This window comes from Lepidochelys kempii, chromosome 17, assembly GCF_965140265.1.
Source record: "Lepidochelys kempii isolate rLepKem1 chromosome 17, rLepKem1.hap2, whole genome shotgun sequence".
Lineage (NCBI taxonomy): Eukaryota > Metazoa > Chordata > Testudines > Cheloniidae > Lepidochelys > Lepidochelys kempii.
In genome coordinates, this window is record NC_133272.1 from 20,292,797 (window position 1) to 20,310,767 (window position 17,971).

Here is a 17,971-nt window from a genome sequence, read left to right on the forward strand (position 1 = left end):
TAGCAGTGATCCCAGTGCAGACTACCCTATAGTTTATACCAGCACAATCTCTCAGTATCATGGCCAATGGGGCAGTTATTTTAAGACCTATCGGTCTAATTAATGTACATCAGGTTTCTCCTTTGCCCAGAGCAAAACCCACCTATCCGTTGCACTGATCAGTATTCTAGGAAGCAGCAAAACAAACCTTTTAAATCATCCTCCAGACAGCCAAGAAGGTCATTATTCCAGCCTCAGACTTAAGGTACCCCAGGCTGTTTAAACGTAACATATAGGGCTGGTTGAAAATTTTCCACCAAAATTGAAGGACAGAAAATTGGGTTTTTGGCTAACAGTGTCCCTTCAGAAAGGGTCTGCTTTCCACATAAAGGTTTGATTTTTGTCACAAAACCAACATCAAAAAAGTGAAATCGGTTGATTTGGAGATGCTGCTGTAGCGCCTCATGGGAGTTGTAACTCGGTTGCCTAATGTCCCCATTCTTCTCTATGGGCTGCCCTCAGCGGCCAGGCTAGATCTCCCATTGTGCATCCAACACCCTCCTAAAGAGGAGGGGACACGGGCGCATTATGGTAGATGTAGGCAGACCAGATAGACTCACCTACGGATGAGAATGGGAGCATGGGACACCCAAACGACACTTCCCATGAGGCACAGCATCAGCTTTCCCAAATCAAAGGGTTTTTTTTGGCTAAAACTCAAAAACCAAATCAGTTTTCTGTGGGGGAAAAACATTTTCCAACCAGCTCGACCAACCCAACCGTCAGCCACTTGTACACACTGCATGAGAACCTGAGAGAAGGGGTGGTGAGCACAGATTTACCTGGGTGCTTTCGTCATGGAAGCCCTCCAAAAAGCTCTCCAGCAGCTCATCCGCATTGTCGATTCTCTCTGCATATTCACCCACTATCCAGATCATGGCAGCTCTGGCATCTGGCTCATCCAGGGAGTCGAGGTTCTCGCATAATGTGGCAATGATGCTCTCATACCTGATTTACCAGAGCACAGCCATTAGCAAGGTCAAATCAAAGCGTTGTGTAACTGCATCCAACTCTCACTGGGCTGTTCGCGCCAAAACACCCTGAGACCTAAGCCAAAATGATTTACACTTTTATGAGCCACAAGAAACACATAACAAGGATATTAATTACCTCAAGATATTATTCCTACACACTCCCCTTCCAAAGGAGTGTGTGTCAAAGGAGGTAGATTTCAAGGGCTCCTCAAGAGCTTTGTAATTTTTTCCCCTCTTTGTAGCAAGTCTGTGCAAGAGAGAAACTCCAGGCACAGAGTTGCCATCATTTCTCTCTCTCACTCTCTCTCTCTAAAAAAGGATCTTTGATTCAACAGCTCAAATCAGCTGAATCACTTCCCTCGAGTCTGTATCAGATCCTGCATTTTCACTGGCAGCCCTTCTTGGCTGGAAATTCTAATCTGTGTATTACGCACCCCCAGCTCCTAATGGCTTAGTTGGGACATGGCCATTGGCATGGGATCCTAGGCTTAATATTCGGTAAGTGCTTTCCCACGCTCTTCTGATTATCCTGATGGTGTGGAGGGCATCTACCCTAGTACTGACAGTTGGATCTGGCATAGAAACCTGAGGAGGTTAATCATTAGTACCAACTGATCCTGGAGACTCAGTTGAACGATACCGATGCATCATGCCCTAGCTGAATGGACAAGAGCCCCTTGCACAAAAGGGCTAAAAGGGGGTACTGGCCCACCCTGTGAGAATGCTAAGCGGTAGGAAAGCCCGTAAGCATTTCATTCAATACCTCTGCCTGGAATCTCTTAAAGTGAAATGTGATTATGAGCCTCCTACCAGAGCCAGTCATCCTGCCCATACATCAATTGTGAAATCAGACAGCAATCCAACATTAGAGTCCCTTTGTACCAGAGTCCGAATGGGGGCCACTGTTCAGAGGGAGGGCCACCACACGCCCTAAAATTAGTTATACCGACAATATGAGCGGCTGGCTAGGCTGCGCCAAGCAGAACGTAGGTTGTTTTCCTTCACGACATCACACGGGCAGTACTTGCACATACTTGTTGGGATACTTGCGGAAGATGTCCCTGATGACAACAATGGCCTCTTGGACAACGTAGTTGACCTTGGTTTGGATGAGGTCCAGCAGCGTGCTCACGCAGCGCTCTGCGGATTGCTGGGGAGAGGAGAGACGCGGCACAGTCAGACTACAGCTGCAGTTCCAGACAAGCCGAAGAAACCGTACAGGCCGTGGTGCCTTTCCACCCAGCACGCCGGACGTAACTGGAGCCCAAAGTAGTAGCAGCAGGGGGAAGAAAATGGGGCTGTACTTTAGCCAGTCCCACAAGATAAAGGAGGGCAACCAGTTCAGAGCACGTCTATGGACTTCCAGAGCATGCTCCATATGGTGATCCGTGCCTGTGTATTACAGGGAATTCGGCGCTTTACTCAATAGAAATATCAATTCTTTGACCCAAGCTCTTGCCAAAGGACAAAGTTATGGCTGAAATGATTCTGTACCAGCAGGTGGTCGGGTCTGCATACAGGCAGAAGTTATGATTAATGGATAGTATCTGCAGAGATACTTAGGCCATCCCCTTGCTGGCTAATATACAGAACGAGCTACTACGTGTGCACTGCAGGAGTTGCTTATCACTGTTCAGACACGAGTGGGGTACTTGGAGAGGGGCGGCAGAAGGCGTGGGTGTGCACGTGTTGGCGGGGAGGGGGGAGAAGCAGCAAAAAGCCATCGCTATGGCTGGGTTAGTAGCACAAAGCAAGCACTGCAGGGACAGTGACAGACCCCGGACTGGAAGCTCAGGAAGATTAGGTATTACCAGTGCATCTTACTCAATAACTAGCTTCAAACCCCAGACTCGGACTCCATAAAAGTGGCAACAACTGGCCCCTAGAATGCTCTCCGTGCCATATGGAGACCCTAGAAACGAGAGCTGTATTCATTACGGGAGAGGAGATAAAGGGATACTCGAAGCAGGATGCCACAAAAGAGCGAAGTGGCTCAGACACCAGAGGGCTCAAAACGAAGATAGCCAACTGGGAGCTAGGGGAGTGCATGTGACGCCTCATTACACAGCAGGTGATTAATGTGAGGAACAGATTGCTCACGGCAGTGCATAAGCAGCCCCCATAAATATACTCATAAAGCATTCAGTATAGGGTACAAACAGAACTTACTCAAGTGGATTTGCAATTTGAGTGAGCTACACAGTGTCAGAGCATTGGGGGAGGGTGGAAGAGGAACAAAGGGGGATTAAATCAGGAAACCTGTAAACTCAGTTTAACAATGGGCATAAATCTCTAAGACAAACCTCAGCCTGACTTAAAGCCCTGACTTGGGCAAAGCAGAGAACGTGGCTCACCCATGTCATTTGCCTCATTCCATCTCTGCATGCTTGCACTGAAAGCAGAAGACCCAGAAATTCTCAGTGACAGACAGATGCTGAATACAAACCTCCTCTCCATATTATTGCTCGGTATGTACCACACTATTAAGATGGCAGGGAAAAAGCAATCTGAATTCTTGTAATTTAAAGGTGTCTGCCTTGATTACAGGCTGCTCCGATCTCTTCTCTCACTTGACAAAACATCATTTGAGGCCTGTCAACCAGAAGAGCCTCAGTGCAACCAACTAACAAATCTCATGCAGGCAGACCTGTGGGCTGTCTCTTCAGCACAAGGCAGTGCTTGGGGATCTCAGCAAGGCCCCAGGCCAAATACCATCTCTGCCAGCCAAGTAGCTGTGCAGGATTGGGCTATTCCCCCTCCCCTGGCATTGCCTCCTGGTGGATGTGGGACAGTTCCAAAGCTTCACTCTCTGGGAACAAAGACTTCTCCTTTTATTTTTTACTATATGATCTTAAAGAGACATGGGTCAGATTTGGGAAGTTCTTCATTGTCCAAGTGCTTAGAAATGCAAACAGTTAACAGGAAAAGCAAGTTAATGTTTGCAATTCTTCCCTGTTGAACACTGAAGTGTGATCTGTTACACAGGGGACAACATTCATTGTTTAAATAATATGTGTAATTGATTTTAGCATGAGCCTCCCTTGAAACGGAGCGGCCAGCGGGGGATTTGTTCAATGAAGCAGTCCTCAAATCCCCATGGCAAGATGCACCACGTCTCCTGTGGATAGTTAGCTATTTTTAAAATGGGCATTTCAGAGGTTCCTGCAGGTGGACACTTTACCGAAAAATGTACATCCTTTATTAAACTGGCCAGTTATAGGAGCCAGCACTAAAGCAGGAAGGGTTTTCATCTGGGGGGATACGAGTAAAAAAAAAAAAAACGTGCTATATAGAAACCAAATGAAACCCAGTACAATTCTGCAGCATCCTATGAAGTGCACAACAGAGGAACAAATACTGCAAGGTTTGTTAAAATGCTGCTGGTTCCTTAGATTGGACCAAAGTCCACTAACAACACGACTCCCTTCTCCCTGCTTTCCCCCGGTCCATAGTGCTTGTTACGTTAGCCGCAGCTCTGCTACTTTCATGCAGTCTCTTCTCAGCTCCGGCCAGCGAAGCCTTTGGAGCCATGTTGAGGCTTCATTTGTACTCCTCCGATCACAGCTGTGGACGGCGTGCTTCCCTTTCACCCTGCAGGTGAGACACAAGCCTCTATGCCTGCGCCAGATACCGCCACTGTGCTGTCTCGAGTCACAGTAGATACAAATTTATTCACAAGCCCACTCTTCTAGAAGAGACACAATTAGATGAAAGGCAGGATTCTTGAAGGCAGAGATGTGGTTCCCTGTGAACACTCATTCATCATGAGCTCCCGCTGGCTGCACCCTCTGTCAAAGGCAGATTTCTAAGTCATCAGAAACTCAAGCACGTGGATGGCTGAGAGAGTGCAGTGAACCCTCCATTAGTCCCCATGTGCAGTGAAAACAGCCTGGAGTAAACTCTGGGGCACTGAGAACAGATACTGATTAACCCAGAGATGAAAGTATCATTTTACCCTGTAGTAGGCTGCATGGTACTTGCCACCTTTTAAATTTGGTTCTTGTCAGACAAACAGAACTATTCTGTAAAAGCAAAGTCATCAAAGGGAGGTTGCTAAAAGCAAGGTTTAACTCAACCAATTAGGATATACAAGGGTAGGGTTACATGCTAACGCACTGCCATTGCAAATTAGCTGGGACATTGTTAGCCTCTGTTCATGCTGGGCATGGCCCTCACACAATGATTTAGTTGGTGATGGTCCTGCTTTGAGCAGAGGGTTGGACTAGATGATCTCCTGAGCTCCCTTCCAACCCTGATCTTCTATGATTCTATGAATACCAGATGGGAGAGACAGACTCCGATGACATCCAGATACCTTGGGAATGTGCTGTCCATTCTGGATTGAGGAGGGACACGTAGCCCAACTTCTAACCTGAAGGGATTCTAAAGGGCCTGGAGTGGACTTGTCAGGGACTGGCTGAGAAGCCTAGCCCCTAAAAAGTACCACCTCTAATTCGTCCAAACTGCTTAATAGCCTCTGCTCTTTCAATCTCAGATCCTCTTCTTCCGTCACCGTTGCTACTCTTCAAATAACCTGTTCCCAACTACTTGGCCACAGAGGACGCATGCTGGAATCCGGCGACATTGCAGCCCGGAAATCCAGACAGACCAGTGCTGATCACTGCCTCTGGGCAGCTTTGAGAGATGGAGGAGGAAACTCCATCACAGGGACAAATTTTTCTATCAGCACTGATCTGAGCCAGAAGAACCAGGGAACAGCAAGGTGGTGGGGATAAGAGGGCTAATCAAAGTCCATATATATCCTGCAGATGGATGAAGCAGTCTGAGGCCTTGTCTACATACAAACTTGCACTGATTAGTCCAAGTGGTGCAAACCTGTGTGGATACTCTTCTTTCCATTTAAATCAGCCTTTTTTGGGAAATAAGACAGTCCACACAGCTCTTTCCACTGGCTTATCTAAATCACTTTAACTACAAACCTAACCTTACACTACAGTGATAGCTGTCGAGCACCTTTCAGAACAATAGATTTGCTTTAAAAGTTAAATCAATACACCACCTTAATACTGTCATTTGTAGGTGGCTGTTGAACTGACAAGGGATCTTTTACACTGTTGTTCTAGATAACTGCAAATGTTCATGGAAAGCCATTCATGTGAATCAGACTAACAGACATCTGAATAAAGCTTCAGGTTTTACAGATCTTTAAAACTAGACAACCCGATAGAGTCTTTTTGAGTGTGTTTTGCAGTTGACTTCAACTCCGAATGCTGAAAAAAATAAAAACACTCCCCAATTCTTTTTGTAGGTCCTATTTAAATGGAACTGGGGACACAAGCCACTCCTTCATTGCACTGAGTCCTCTGCATTTCTTATGAAACAAATAGGACCTCTCCTTTAAAGATCCAGCTCACAGCGACTAGGGCATTCTTAGCTGGTATAAATTATCATCACTCCACTGAAGCCAATAGAGCTATGACAATTTACTTCAGACGAGGTTCTGCCCACTATCCTTCCAGTAGGTTGGGATCCGAGAGAAAGAGGACAATCTTGTGATTAAGGCACTGAGCTGGGACTCAGGAGATCAGAGTTCCATCCCAGACTCTGTTTCTCTCTCTCTCTCACACACTCACGCATACACACACACTCACAGAGTATGACTTGGGGCAAGTGACTCAACCTCTAAAATAAGGATAAGAAACCACACAAGGCCGAAGGGGAGAAATCCATTCAGATTTCTGAAGTGCTCAGATATTGTGGCAATGAGTAAAGCCTATAAACCAATGCTAGTTACTTGCCTCGACCTTGATAGCACATCGTCCAATAGCTCGCACAGCCTTGCGGACAAAGTCAACATCCACCTCGGTAGCGTACTCCTTGAGTTCCGCCAGGACCTGTTGGGAAAAGCATCACCCAAAATACGAGTCATTTGAGCCATGAAGTCTGGATAACATTTCCAATGGCCCCTCCTCCATTTCTACCTAGCCATGCCACTTAGGTACTTGAAAATTAAATGAAGCTACTGATCCCCAGAGCACAGAGAGCTTTAAACATTCTGGGCTCAAAGTATTTAGTTGGGTTAATTTAAAATGTGCCCATCCATAGTTCTAGGCACATGTACAACGTTTACAGACGTACAGCTCTACGTACGTTAAGTGCTGTACCAACATCAGCTACATCTCAAAACCCCTCAGAGGCAAGTATCCCCATTTCACAAATGGGGAAACTGAGGAACAGATTAAGTGTCTTGTCCCAAGTGGAAACACAGAGTGAATCAGATGGGGAGCAACGGGTTTATTCTCAGTAGGTTCCACTTGAGGCCATTATTGAGTTCTGTGATTGAGCTTTGCCTGCTTTATAAATGTGGCTTTAGAACTGGGAAGGAGACATGAGAGTCCAAGTTCTCAGCTTTGATCTTAGTCCTCCAGACTACTCTGCAGCTCTTGAAAATCAACTGCATTATCTAGCAAAAGGCACTTCAAAATTTAGTGAGGAATCTGCAGACCAAAATCCAAGAGGAGTGCTACACATCTATATTGCCGGCAATTGATTTTCCACAGATTTTCCATGTGCCCCGCAGATCAGTGACATGGGGCTGCCTTGCTCCATCACTTTCCATAAATTGTGACACAAACAGCTATTTTAAATATGCCACATTAAACAAGAATATTTAGTTATAAAATGGAACAGGGTGGCACATCAGCTGCAGATGGAATCGCTCTGTGTTAACGAAGAGGGGTTAGTGCTTGAAACACACCCTAGGAGAGAAGGGATAGACCATGGTGGAATTTCAGGTACTGGGATGACAGGACAGAAGCAGCACAGAATGGGAATATGAACACTGAGTGGGCAGGAATTCACAAGTTCTAATCTCGACCCTGCCACCAACTCATATGCAAGTGACTTCAGCTCTGTTTGTTTCTGCAACTCCAGTCTGTAAAATGTACCCCCTATCTAAAGACTGGGAGTGGATGTGTCATTACACAAAGTAAAACTATTTCCCCACATTTATTCCCCCCATCCCCCTACTGTTCCTCACACGTTCTTGTCAACTGCTGGAAATGGCCCACCTTGATTATCACTACAAAAGGTTTTCTCTCTCTCCTGCTGGTAATAGCTCACCTTACCTGATCACTCTCGTTACAGTGTGTATGGTAACACCCATTGTTTCATGTTTTCTGTGTATATAAAATCTCCCCACTGTATTTTCCACTGCATGCATCTGATGAAGTGAGCTGTAGCTCAAGAAAGCTTATGCTCAAATAAAATTTGTTAGTCTCTAAGGTGCCACAAGTCCTCCTTTTCTTTTTGCAGATTCAGACTAACACGACTGCTACCCTGAAACCTACCTAACAAGTGTGTTGCAAGGTTTGTACAATGCTATTAACATCTAAATCACTAAGGAATTTCCAACCCCTCTGTTAAGTAACTGCAGATTGTACACTGTGCCAGAGTTAACACTGATTTGCTGCTGTTTATTGTACCACAGTTCAGAGAATACTTTTAGAGGTATTAATTTGTGCATAAATCTTCCCTCACGGCATGCATATTGGAGCCGGTATACCCCATCCATCGGGGATATGATCGCAGTTGGAGTAACTGACCTGGGCAATGTTTGCCTGGGATGCCAGGCGGATCATGATGTCCAGCTTCTCCAGTTTGACATAGATGGGGTCGTTGTACTTCACAAAAAATACCTTGATTTCTTGCTTCAAGATTTCAGGCCTGGGGAACACACACATACACACAACACAATTGCACACACTTTTAACTCAATGACTTTCCATTTCAACAACGATGACCTGATTTTTAGGACAACCTTCGCTTTTGCTAAGAACACAATGGTACCAGCGCCTAGCAATGATTTGCACACAAATATATTAGACCTGCATTGCCAATTAACACCCATCTTTTACCTCTAAGCCTTCTGATTTTTTACGCTGCCAGGCTCAAGCTGCTTTAACTCTGCCTCCATCCCCACCTGCCCTGCACCCACGCATAACACCCTCCCAACACATCATGCCACCTACACCACCAGAGTCTCTCCTTCAGTTCTTCCGTCAGTGGCTAGACACCTATATCAACATAGAGCCATTTTCCCCAAATGTACCAGCTCCTGTGCCACACCCATCCCACCTTCTCAATATTATCAAGAGATCACAGTATTTGAACCTGCTGAGAAAAATAAATGTTGATCTCCTTCTCCTGGTTTAGATTCTTTGATTGAGAGTGGAGGGAAGGATCTTTTGTGTTTCTATGGCAGGGAGAGGGGAGAAAGGAATGCATGTCCTAAATCACCTTCCCCAAGAAATCTTGGCTGGCTAAAGAAACACAACAGTGATGCTGGTAGAACTAATCAGCTGTAAAAACAGTCAATGACTCTAGCCGACAACCGTGCGTTCCAGAATACAGGAAACGGGACTAGTCAACCAACTCCTCAGAGCCAGGGGTTGGGTCCTCACAATTAGCACACCTGGACACACAGAAACTTCTGAATGGATTAACTCAGCCAGATCCCCTTTCACCACACCCAGTGAGAGCAGCACTCTGGCCTGTACCTTTTCTGCACAATTAAGTTGATGTTTCTCAGGGCAACATACTGAACTTCAGGCTCTCCAGACAGCAGCGTGACAAGCGGAGGGGCCAGTTTCTTTAGCAGCATGTTGTAATAGTCAGATTCCTTGGGTAAGAGCTCCAGGAACTTCATCAAGACTTTCACAGCAGAAAGCACCACGGCCGAGTTGGCATGAGACAGCCGGGGAGTCACCCGCTCACAGATGCTAGAGACAGAAAAGACTATGTGGATTTTCAGATTATTTCTGAATTTCTCCCATAAGACCTCAGCTGAATGGGGGGTCTCTCAGAAACACAACAGGACCCAGGAACCCATGGTTGGCAAGTAACCCCTTGCAATCAGACGTCAGCAATGCCAACCACCATATAAGGCAGAAACTGCATTTATATTCCATTCAGTTCCACACCCTGACTTTTAGAGAATTTAAATATGAAGAGTGAGTGGGACATGTTCAGAGCTGTTCAACAGGCAGCCCCATTCGGGGGAAGCTAGGACAACACAGGCCTGGGGCTTGGAGATCTCTGTAGGGTCCTAGAGCTGACCAAGACCCTGTTTTCTGAAACAAGACAAGGGAATCTTAAAATATCAAGGACGAGGGGAAAAGTCAGTAAAACTGCCTGCAAATTTTTTTTAAAGGGGATTATCTGTTCTGCCTCAAAAATGCAGGCACTGGAAAAAACCCAGCAAATTAAAGGAGGCTTGCGCCCTTTCAGTTTCTTTATGAAGGATACCGAAAGCAGAAGGCGATTTTTTTTAAAGCAGTGCTTTTTTCTGCTTATTTTCCCCCCTACTACGCAGGACGTAGATATTGGTCTTTCCTGGCTTTGGTGGAGGACCAGGGAAGGTCTAACACGTTTGCTAGGACTTCTTGACATCTTAACTGAAGAGCGGGGATTAGGGGAATGAAATCTAACACAAGCTCTTCTTCTCAATGTCAGTCACTGACGTTAAAGAGGTATTCCCCAAAACAATGAGTTTTAAACAGTGACGGAAACTGCTTCCTCATGTCATCCCTCAACTTTATCGTCCGTCCCGTGATGCCATAATTTAGACTAGTTTTCTTGGCACCATCGAATTTTCCAGCCTTGACAGAACCTGAAATAATGTGAGAAAACAAGCTGTTTCATACAAAGAAAACAAAAAAAGATTTCAGGCCCCTCTTTATGCAAAAAGAGCAAAAAAAGGGCACAGAGCCCCATTTATTTTCTCCACGTCTCCTTTAAGAGGCGTAGTGCTACCAGCTTCTGTGTTGTGCGAAGTGCACGTACCAATTGTCACACCACCACTGGTCTTGGCGGATCCATTGCTGGACCCATGGTATACTATGAAGAGTCTAGCCGTTTAAGGGAAACATGGAGAGCAGAGAGATGGGGGTCTGTGCAACTTAATAGCAGTTCCCAATGGATTCTTCTGTGCGCAATACCTGGAATATCAAGCCCTCATGGCTTTTCAAACTGCTTCATTTGAAGTCTATTTCTGCTATTTGAGGCCTGTATCACAGTCCATTACATCAAGCCCCCACCCTCACACAGGTGATGGGACACTGTAGCTAATCCGTCAGAACTTTACTGCAGGAAGGCTACTAGCCACACATGAAGGGTGTACCTCTGAGCCTCGCGGTCATCCTTGGGGTTGTAGTTAGACAGACAGTCCAGAATGAAGATCTGGCCCCATTCAGTGCATTCATTCAGGGCAGTCAGCAGCTTGTTAATGTTCTGAGGGTTTAGATCCAGCAAGTTACTGTTGGGATGCGACTCGCTGATCTCCGACAAGGCAGCCACCGCGTTAGCCACCACCTAGGAGAGGAAGAGAAGAGGAGAGGCATTCATGGTTAGTAGGTCACCCAGGACTCGAGGGATTAACTTGGCTTAGCACATGTTATGCAGCTGGGCCATGTTTGAGACTTTGCCTCGATATCATGACCTATGATAAGTAGATATCACCAAACCATCAGAGACCCATGTTAATCTGACAGTGCAGTGGCAGCCCATGGGAGACCCAAAGTTTCAATGCAATCTTGCTATTTGCTCTTCATGGGCTGCCCAAAGTTAGAGTCCCTCCTAGAACGCTCTTGGTATCTGAGGGAGGGAGGAGAGGGGAAAAAACTGCACTGCTGTTAGGAGACCACTGCTGGTAAAGCATGAGACCAATAGCGGGCCACAGCAGAGTGGATGGTGCAGAGAGCGTAATGTCCACGGAGGACATGTAAAAGATGGGCCAGGTAGAGAGAGGCTAAAGGCTTGCCCTGTCCAGAGGAACATGGCCTTTTCTACAAGCACTGCCTTTTGCAATACTAATTCTGGGTATGCAGCCAAGAAAGGTGATATTACACCGTGCAGCAGTGGTGTGGGTCAGGAGGGCAAAATACCCCAACTAGCGATAGGCTTCAAACATCTATTCAGATCGACAGGATCTTCCAGACCTTAACTTCAATTGAGATCAGCCTCCCTCACTTCCAATGAGGAGAGACGGTTAACTGTGCTTTGTTGATCAGAGTCTGTTGCATGACAAAGTCACCAGTTTCCCTACGGGCACTGGAAGCGGTACATACATGAAGCCTATTTTGCCCCCGAGCCAGTCCCTATAAGCCCCAGTCTGAGCTGTTTGGATGGAGCTAGAACGTCTACAGAACTTTCTTCCTATGTGAAAAACACTAATTAAGAAATGAAAACTCTCTATCGCTCTGCAAGGATCTGCTGAGGAACCCAGTTTGAAAAGAGGCAACATGCAGATTTTGAAGCAGGTGATTCTCCCAACTGGTTGTCTAACAGACAAGAACAGTCTCTGATTGCAAGTCCTTCCCACTACAATCATTTGTCTACCACGTGCTGTATGATATCCAGTTATTGCAAATATTGCAGTACATTACATGTGGTAGAAGCCAAAGCACATGCCCGGACTTCTAGTCCACTGTAGCAGCGTTCACTTGGGGTGTTACAGACTGGTGATTCACAGCCTGGTTTGCCAGGCAGTAACAAGCCCCTAGTTCCAGGCTCAAATCACAAGACCTTCCCTCTCAGGTGTAATCTGGGAGTTTGGGAGCTGTATATCCTAACCTGGCATCATATGAAGATTCTTAATAGAGAACTGCTACCCAATATATTAACAAAAAAGCTTCTGTCGCTGTAAATGCACATTGGGTGCTATGGAGGTGTAAGCCTGAGTTCAACACATAGAACTACCCAAGATCACACCATATAAAACTCTGTAAAATGGAGATCATGCTGACCTTTCCCATCAAGTGCTTTTGTAACACCGACAGTGGGCGGGATTGAACCTGGGACCTCTGGAGCTAAATGCACGAGCCTCTATTGCATGAGCTAAAAGCCATCTGGCTGTTAGCTAAGGCTGTAGAATAGACTCAATCTCTCTCTCTAAGTGGTCTCGGTGCCACTAGATGGGACAGAACACCACACCCAGGAGGTGTGTGGGTTACACTTTGAGAGCTACTGATGGAAAGTGCCATATAAGAGCTAAGTTTATTTTCATTAGAGATATAAGAATGGAATACAACACTGCACATCACATACAGGGAAACCCACGTCTAATGTTCTTCTGCTAAAGTGTCCCCCAGGTTTCTAGTACTAAATTGCTTGACCTTTGGTTACAGAACCGCCTCTATAAAAGTCTGCTGCTCCTCTGGATGGTTTCTTTTGGTTTCCCTGTACACTGCTCTGAAAAGGACACGAATATTGCAAATATTTTACAATACTTCAAAAGTTTTACAAAGCATCAGTCACCAGCTGCTAGAGAATCAGTGCTCCAGAATTATGGCATGCACACGCATGTACGCTAGCTATTTTGTATTTCAAGCTCTAGATGCCATAATGCCGAGTGCTTTAAAAAAAAGCCTAGAGATTGATTTCCTTAGCTGAGCGATTCTTCCATCACTAACCAAGAGAGGATCCTCCATGCTGACTGCCAGCTGCCAATGCCACTCTGATCTAATGAGCAACCTCCTCGGACTCCCTGCTCAATCATCACACTAGCTAATCTATTTATACATCCCAAACCATGCACCCCCCAATGGCATCAAGTAAGGATGCTGCTCCTGTTTGCATCAGCCCTCTTTCAAGACCCACCCTTCCATCATAAATCACATGGCACGAGGACTAATGCTGGGCCTGGGTCAGATTTGACACCCCCCCCCCACCGAGCATCTTGGGGGCTTCAGTCTCTGCTTTACTAATCCCAGACAAAACCCTGGTCTGAATCACCGACTATCATAAACTAGCTGATTTTGCCTCTCACCTGGCTTTTGGCAAATGTCACACTTAAACACCATTCAAAGGCAGGTGTAGCAAACAGTTTATAACACAGTCTGGCTGAACAGTGATAATTTTGCATTTAGGCTAGGATTCCCCCAGGGAGTTGGGAACTCAAATGATGTTTCAAAGGGATCTGGATACCTAAAATCACTGAGGCTCCTTCAAAAATCCCATGCTGGAGGCTATTAAAATGTATTTAACACCATAAACATACATGGTGCATTACAGTGCTAGTGAGAAACATTCTCTGTAGCTAATCTAACAGGCTTGACCAGGCCCTAGAGAAACCTGCATTAAGCAGCCGTGCTGCATTTGTGAATGATCCCTTCTGGCAGCTCAGACCCACAGCTCAATGCAAATGGCAGAGTGAAATATATTAACAAGGGAGTAGGAGGTGGCTAGATGGGAAGAGAATGGGTCTTTCGTTACCAGCCTCCGTGGAGTGGAGGTAAACCAGGAGGGGAGATAAGATGCTCACCAGAATGAGCAATCAGATTACTTTGTTATTATCTAAGGCGAATTGTAAATTAAACCAAGTGTGTAATGCAGCTAATGAAGTGTAATGTTCTGCTGCTTAAAACAGGAATCTTCCACTTACTAGCCCATTAAAACGAGGAAGAAAACTGAGAAAAACAGGTGAACAGATTAAGGAGCGCCAGAGAGATGTGGCTGGCTGGTTTATATGCAGAGTAAAGCAACCAATGCTCAACAAGGAGGCCGTCCTCACAGCCCCTCCCCGCGATCTCGGATGTACAGCAGTCTCTCCCCACAAAGGTTAGGGGGGCATATGGTACTTCCCAGGAGGAGAGAGTTGTTGGCATTTTAAAGCTGCATATGGGGCATATACAGTGCGTTTGTTTCATTACAGAGACACCCAGCTGGGAGGCTATGGGCATTTGCACGGATGCGTATCTGAACAATCATTCCTACAGCCACAGATGCAATTTGACTTTTCAGTTGGGAGATGGGTGAAGCAACCTTTCACTATCAGAGGAAGCGTTCAGATCCTTGGAGAATAAGATCCACACTATTTATACGAGAGTGGCTTTAGCACTAACACCAGACTGACAGGTGCTTTAGGATCTTCTGCTCATACTCAGTCATACCCCTTTCCTGCAACAACTCCTCACCTCAGCACTGCAATCTGCCTCCTGCACAATAGCTTTAAGATACATTCAAGTTAAATGGTGCAAGATAGCTCAGATTAGGGCCACAGGGCCCTTCATCCAGTTTATTTATCTAATGGGCGCAGGTGACCTCTAGTTAAATGCCAAGTATTGTCCCTGCCTGGTGACTGGAACAGGCACTGCCCTGGTCTGAGCACAAGATTGAAAACTAGCAACTCCCCAGCTCCAACCTTAACAATGACACAGGTTCCCTCTGGAGCTTCAGGGAAGTCATGGTCCTCCACTTCCTTTCCCCCTTCAGAGGTATGGCGCGTGAACATCAGACATGCTTGGAGGTTAAGTACTATACAAGTGATCAGTATTTAATCCAGACCCGAAAATGGCTTTCTAAGGTTTTTTACACCATTAAACATCCCCTAACTTGCTCTTTATGGCAGTGGGATTGGTTTTTTGGGTGGAGCGTGGTGGGGGCAGGGCGGGGAAGAGAAGGAAAAATGATGCTAGATTTCAGCAGGCATGCTGGAGCACACTTATTTTTTTAAAGTGGCTCCCCTTCACTCCAGGCAGCACTAGCATGCTGCTTTCTGCCAGACTAAAATATCATGTTACTTCTCCTCTCACTTTGGGGAATGAGGGGGCTTTGGCAGCATGAGGAGAAGCAAGAGGCACTCTAGCTTTAAACTCTGCTTTGATGAACTGCTCTTTGCAGGCAGCAGAGAAACTAGCTGGGGATGCACACGCCGACCTCAGCACTGCGAATTGTCTGCTTCCCTGGCGCGGCTGCGAGCACATCGTGCAGGGAACACAGAGCTCGGCTAGATGGCTGGGATCACCTGCGCGGCCGTGAGACTCCTTGTTTAGTGCTGTTTCCCCCACCACCCCATAAAAAAAAATCTCCAATCCTCCTCACTCAAGTATTCATCATCTTCTACCAGGGTTTGTCTCACCACTTTTCCAAAGAGGCACGTTGAAATCTCCCCGCCCTGCAGTTGCTCTCTGGTGCTATCCAGTGGCAAAAAGATGATCCCTGTCCGCACACAGGCAGGTTACCATTTAAAACAGAGGCACTGTCCAAACCCTCCCAACCCAACCAAGCTAGGTCTGGGCAGCCAGGTAGAAAATACTGCTGGGGCCAGTGACAAGTGCACACCGCAGGTCTAGCCAGCAAACAGCTGAAAAAGGGCCATTCTGGTCCGAAAAATAAAGGCCAGACACCCATCAGGAGCTAAAACTGCCTCAGAGTCAGAGCACTGATTGATAGTCAAGATCTTGGAATGATCCATTCAGCTGAACAGTGCAACACCTACGACATTAGAAGTACCTTGTAGCAGGTGTTAAATGATTACGCAGTAATTGGAAGGAGATCTTCCTACGATGGCTGCAGAGTCGACTTTTGGCAGCTAACGTGTATAAATATACAGTGTCTGCTACAATCCATGCTCCCCACCCATCCCTGTTTAAAACCAATGTGGTGTCCAATTTGTATTTGTAAGTAAAATGCAACAAAACTAAGCGGCTGGTTTCTCAGCTTCTCGGGCCTTCTGAATTAAATACATCATAATCTAAGCACTGCTGCTCAGTTAGTAACCGTACTCCCCCAATCACTCATCTGTGGTTTGGTTCTCTGAAAGATACACGATGCAGTAATGACAGGTTTCAGAGTAGCAGCCATGTCAGTCTGTATTCGCAAAAAGAAAAGGAGGACTTGTGGCACCTTAGAGACTAACGCATTTATTTGAGCATAAGCTTTCGTGAGCTCACGAAAGCTGATGCTCAAATAAATGCGTTAGTCTCTAAGGTGCCACAAGTCCTCCTTTTCTTGATGCAGTAATGGTCACACTGCTTGATAAAGGTATATGATTTGTGTACGGCACTTTGAGGCTATGTGGCAATGGGTGCTATAGGAAAAATATAAGCTAGTGATGGGATATAAACCCCACAGCTAAGTGCTCACAGCTGCTGGCCATTTTCCTGGCCATTTGAGGGGAAAGCACAATAGGAAAGCTTAAGAGATATTCATCCCCAGGCCTTGTCTTGCTCATTTATCAGCCGAGCAGGGAGCTTGATAGATAGAAAACAGCAAATGAGTGAATTCTACTATATCAGCAAAAACTTCTATATTCTCCATGCACCAGGTTCCATCTCGATCTGGCAATCCCTTAGTCCTCAGCTACTTAAAACATGATTGGACAACTCTCCTTTGGCCCAAATGGGACAGAGAAAACACAGAATGCTGAGGCGAACTGCACTGCCAGCCTCATTGCAAAGATGGGACCAAACATGAATGTTTCAGGGGGCATTTGTCACTGGAAAGGAAACAAAATATGCAGCATAGAACATTTCTCTTTAGCCTCTTGGTGATGAGTTGGTCACTAAAAGTTTGTGTAAGACTCCCCCACTTTCTGCATCACTTAGTGACATGCCAAAACTCAAACACTGTAGAGAAGTATTTGTGTGTTTTCGGATTAGTTCGGTGAGGCATGAAATTTAACTTGCGACTGAACACAGGTGGGCACTGGAAGATTGGGCCATCTCTGCTGACTGAAGACAGGGTAGGAATCTAGCAACAACTCCGCTCTGGTATGTGCAATGGACTTCTGGGTCTAACGAAAGGGAGTTCTTCATTCTCCCCTTCACACACAAAGCCAGCCAGCAGCAGAGGCATATTAACCAGGAGCAGTGTGGTCATATCTGACCCAGGATTTCGTGGCTTGGGGACACCAAAGGGAGGCATTCATCTTGCAACAGACAAGCTGGGCGGAGGAGGAAGAAACTTCAGCCTCAGGTGGCCAGGAGGCACAGCAAAGAGGCATCGAAGCCAGGGGCACAGCAGCCCGAGAGGCATTTAACTCAGCACTAGAGAGCCAGCTGCAACCTGCCAGTGTCGCTGTCAGAGTCCTTACGTTCCAGTACAGCGCAGCGGACTCATATAAACCCCAGACTGGTCAGCACATGGGCAGGGAGGAGGAAATCCCCAACTCCGTCTGGGGAATGGGGTTCATTTCTTTGGTAGGTCTTCCATGGCTC

General features: G+C 46.2%; 1 protein-coding gene across 8 annotated transcripts in view; it reads right to left on the reverse strand.

The window, feature by feature from the left end:
- AP2B1 (adaptor related protein complex 2 subunit beta 1) overlaps positions 1-17,971 on the reverse strand; it is a 98,891-nt gene that overhangs the window by 56,255 nt on the left and 24,665 nt on the right. For all 8 annotated transcript variants that reach the window (XM_073315532.1, XM_073315538.1, XM_073315537.1 and 5 more), the window contains 6 exons: positions 11,155-11,345; positions 9,533-9,754; positions 8,579-8,699; positions 6,773-6,868; positions 2,048-2,163; positions 822-987 (listed from right to left, as the gene is read on the reverse strand). In XM_073315532.1, the coding sequence (XP_073171633.1) occupies positions 822-987; positions 2,048-2,163; positions 6,773-6,868; positions 8,579-8,699; positions 9,533-9,754; positions 11,155-11,345 (912 nt within the window). The remainder of the gene's footprint in view (positions 1-821; positions 988-2,047; positions 2,164-6,772; positions 6,869-8,578; positions 8,700-9,532; positions 9,755-11,154; positions 11,346-17,971) is intronic.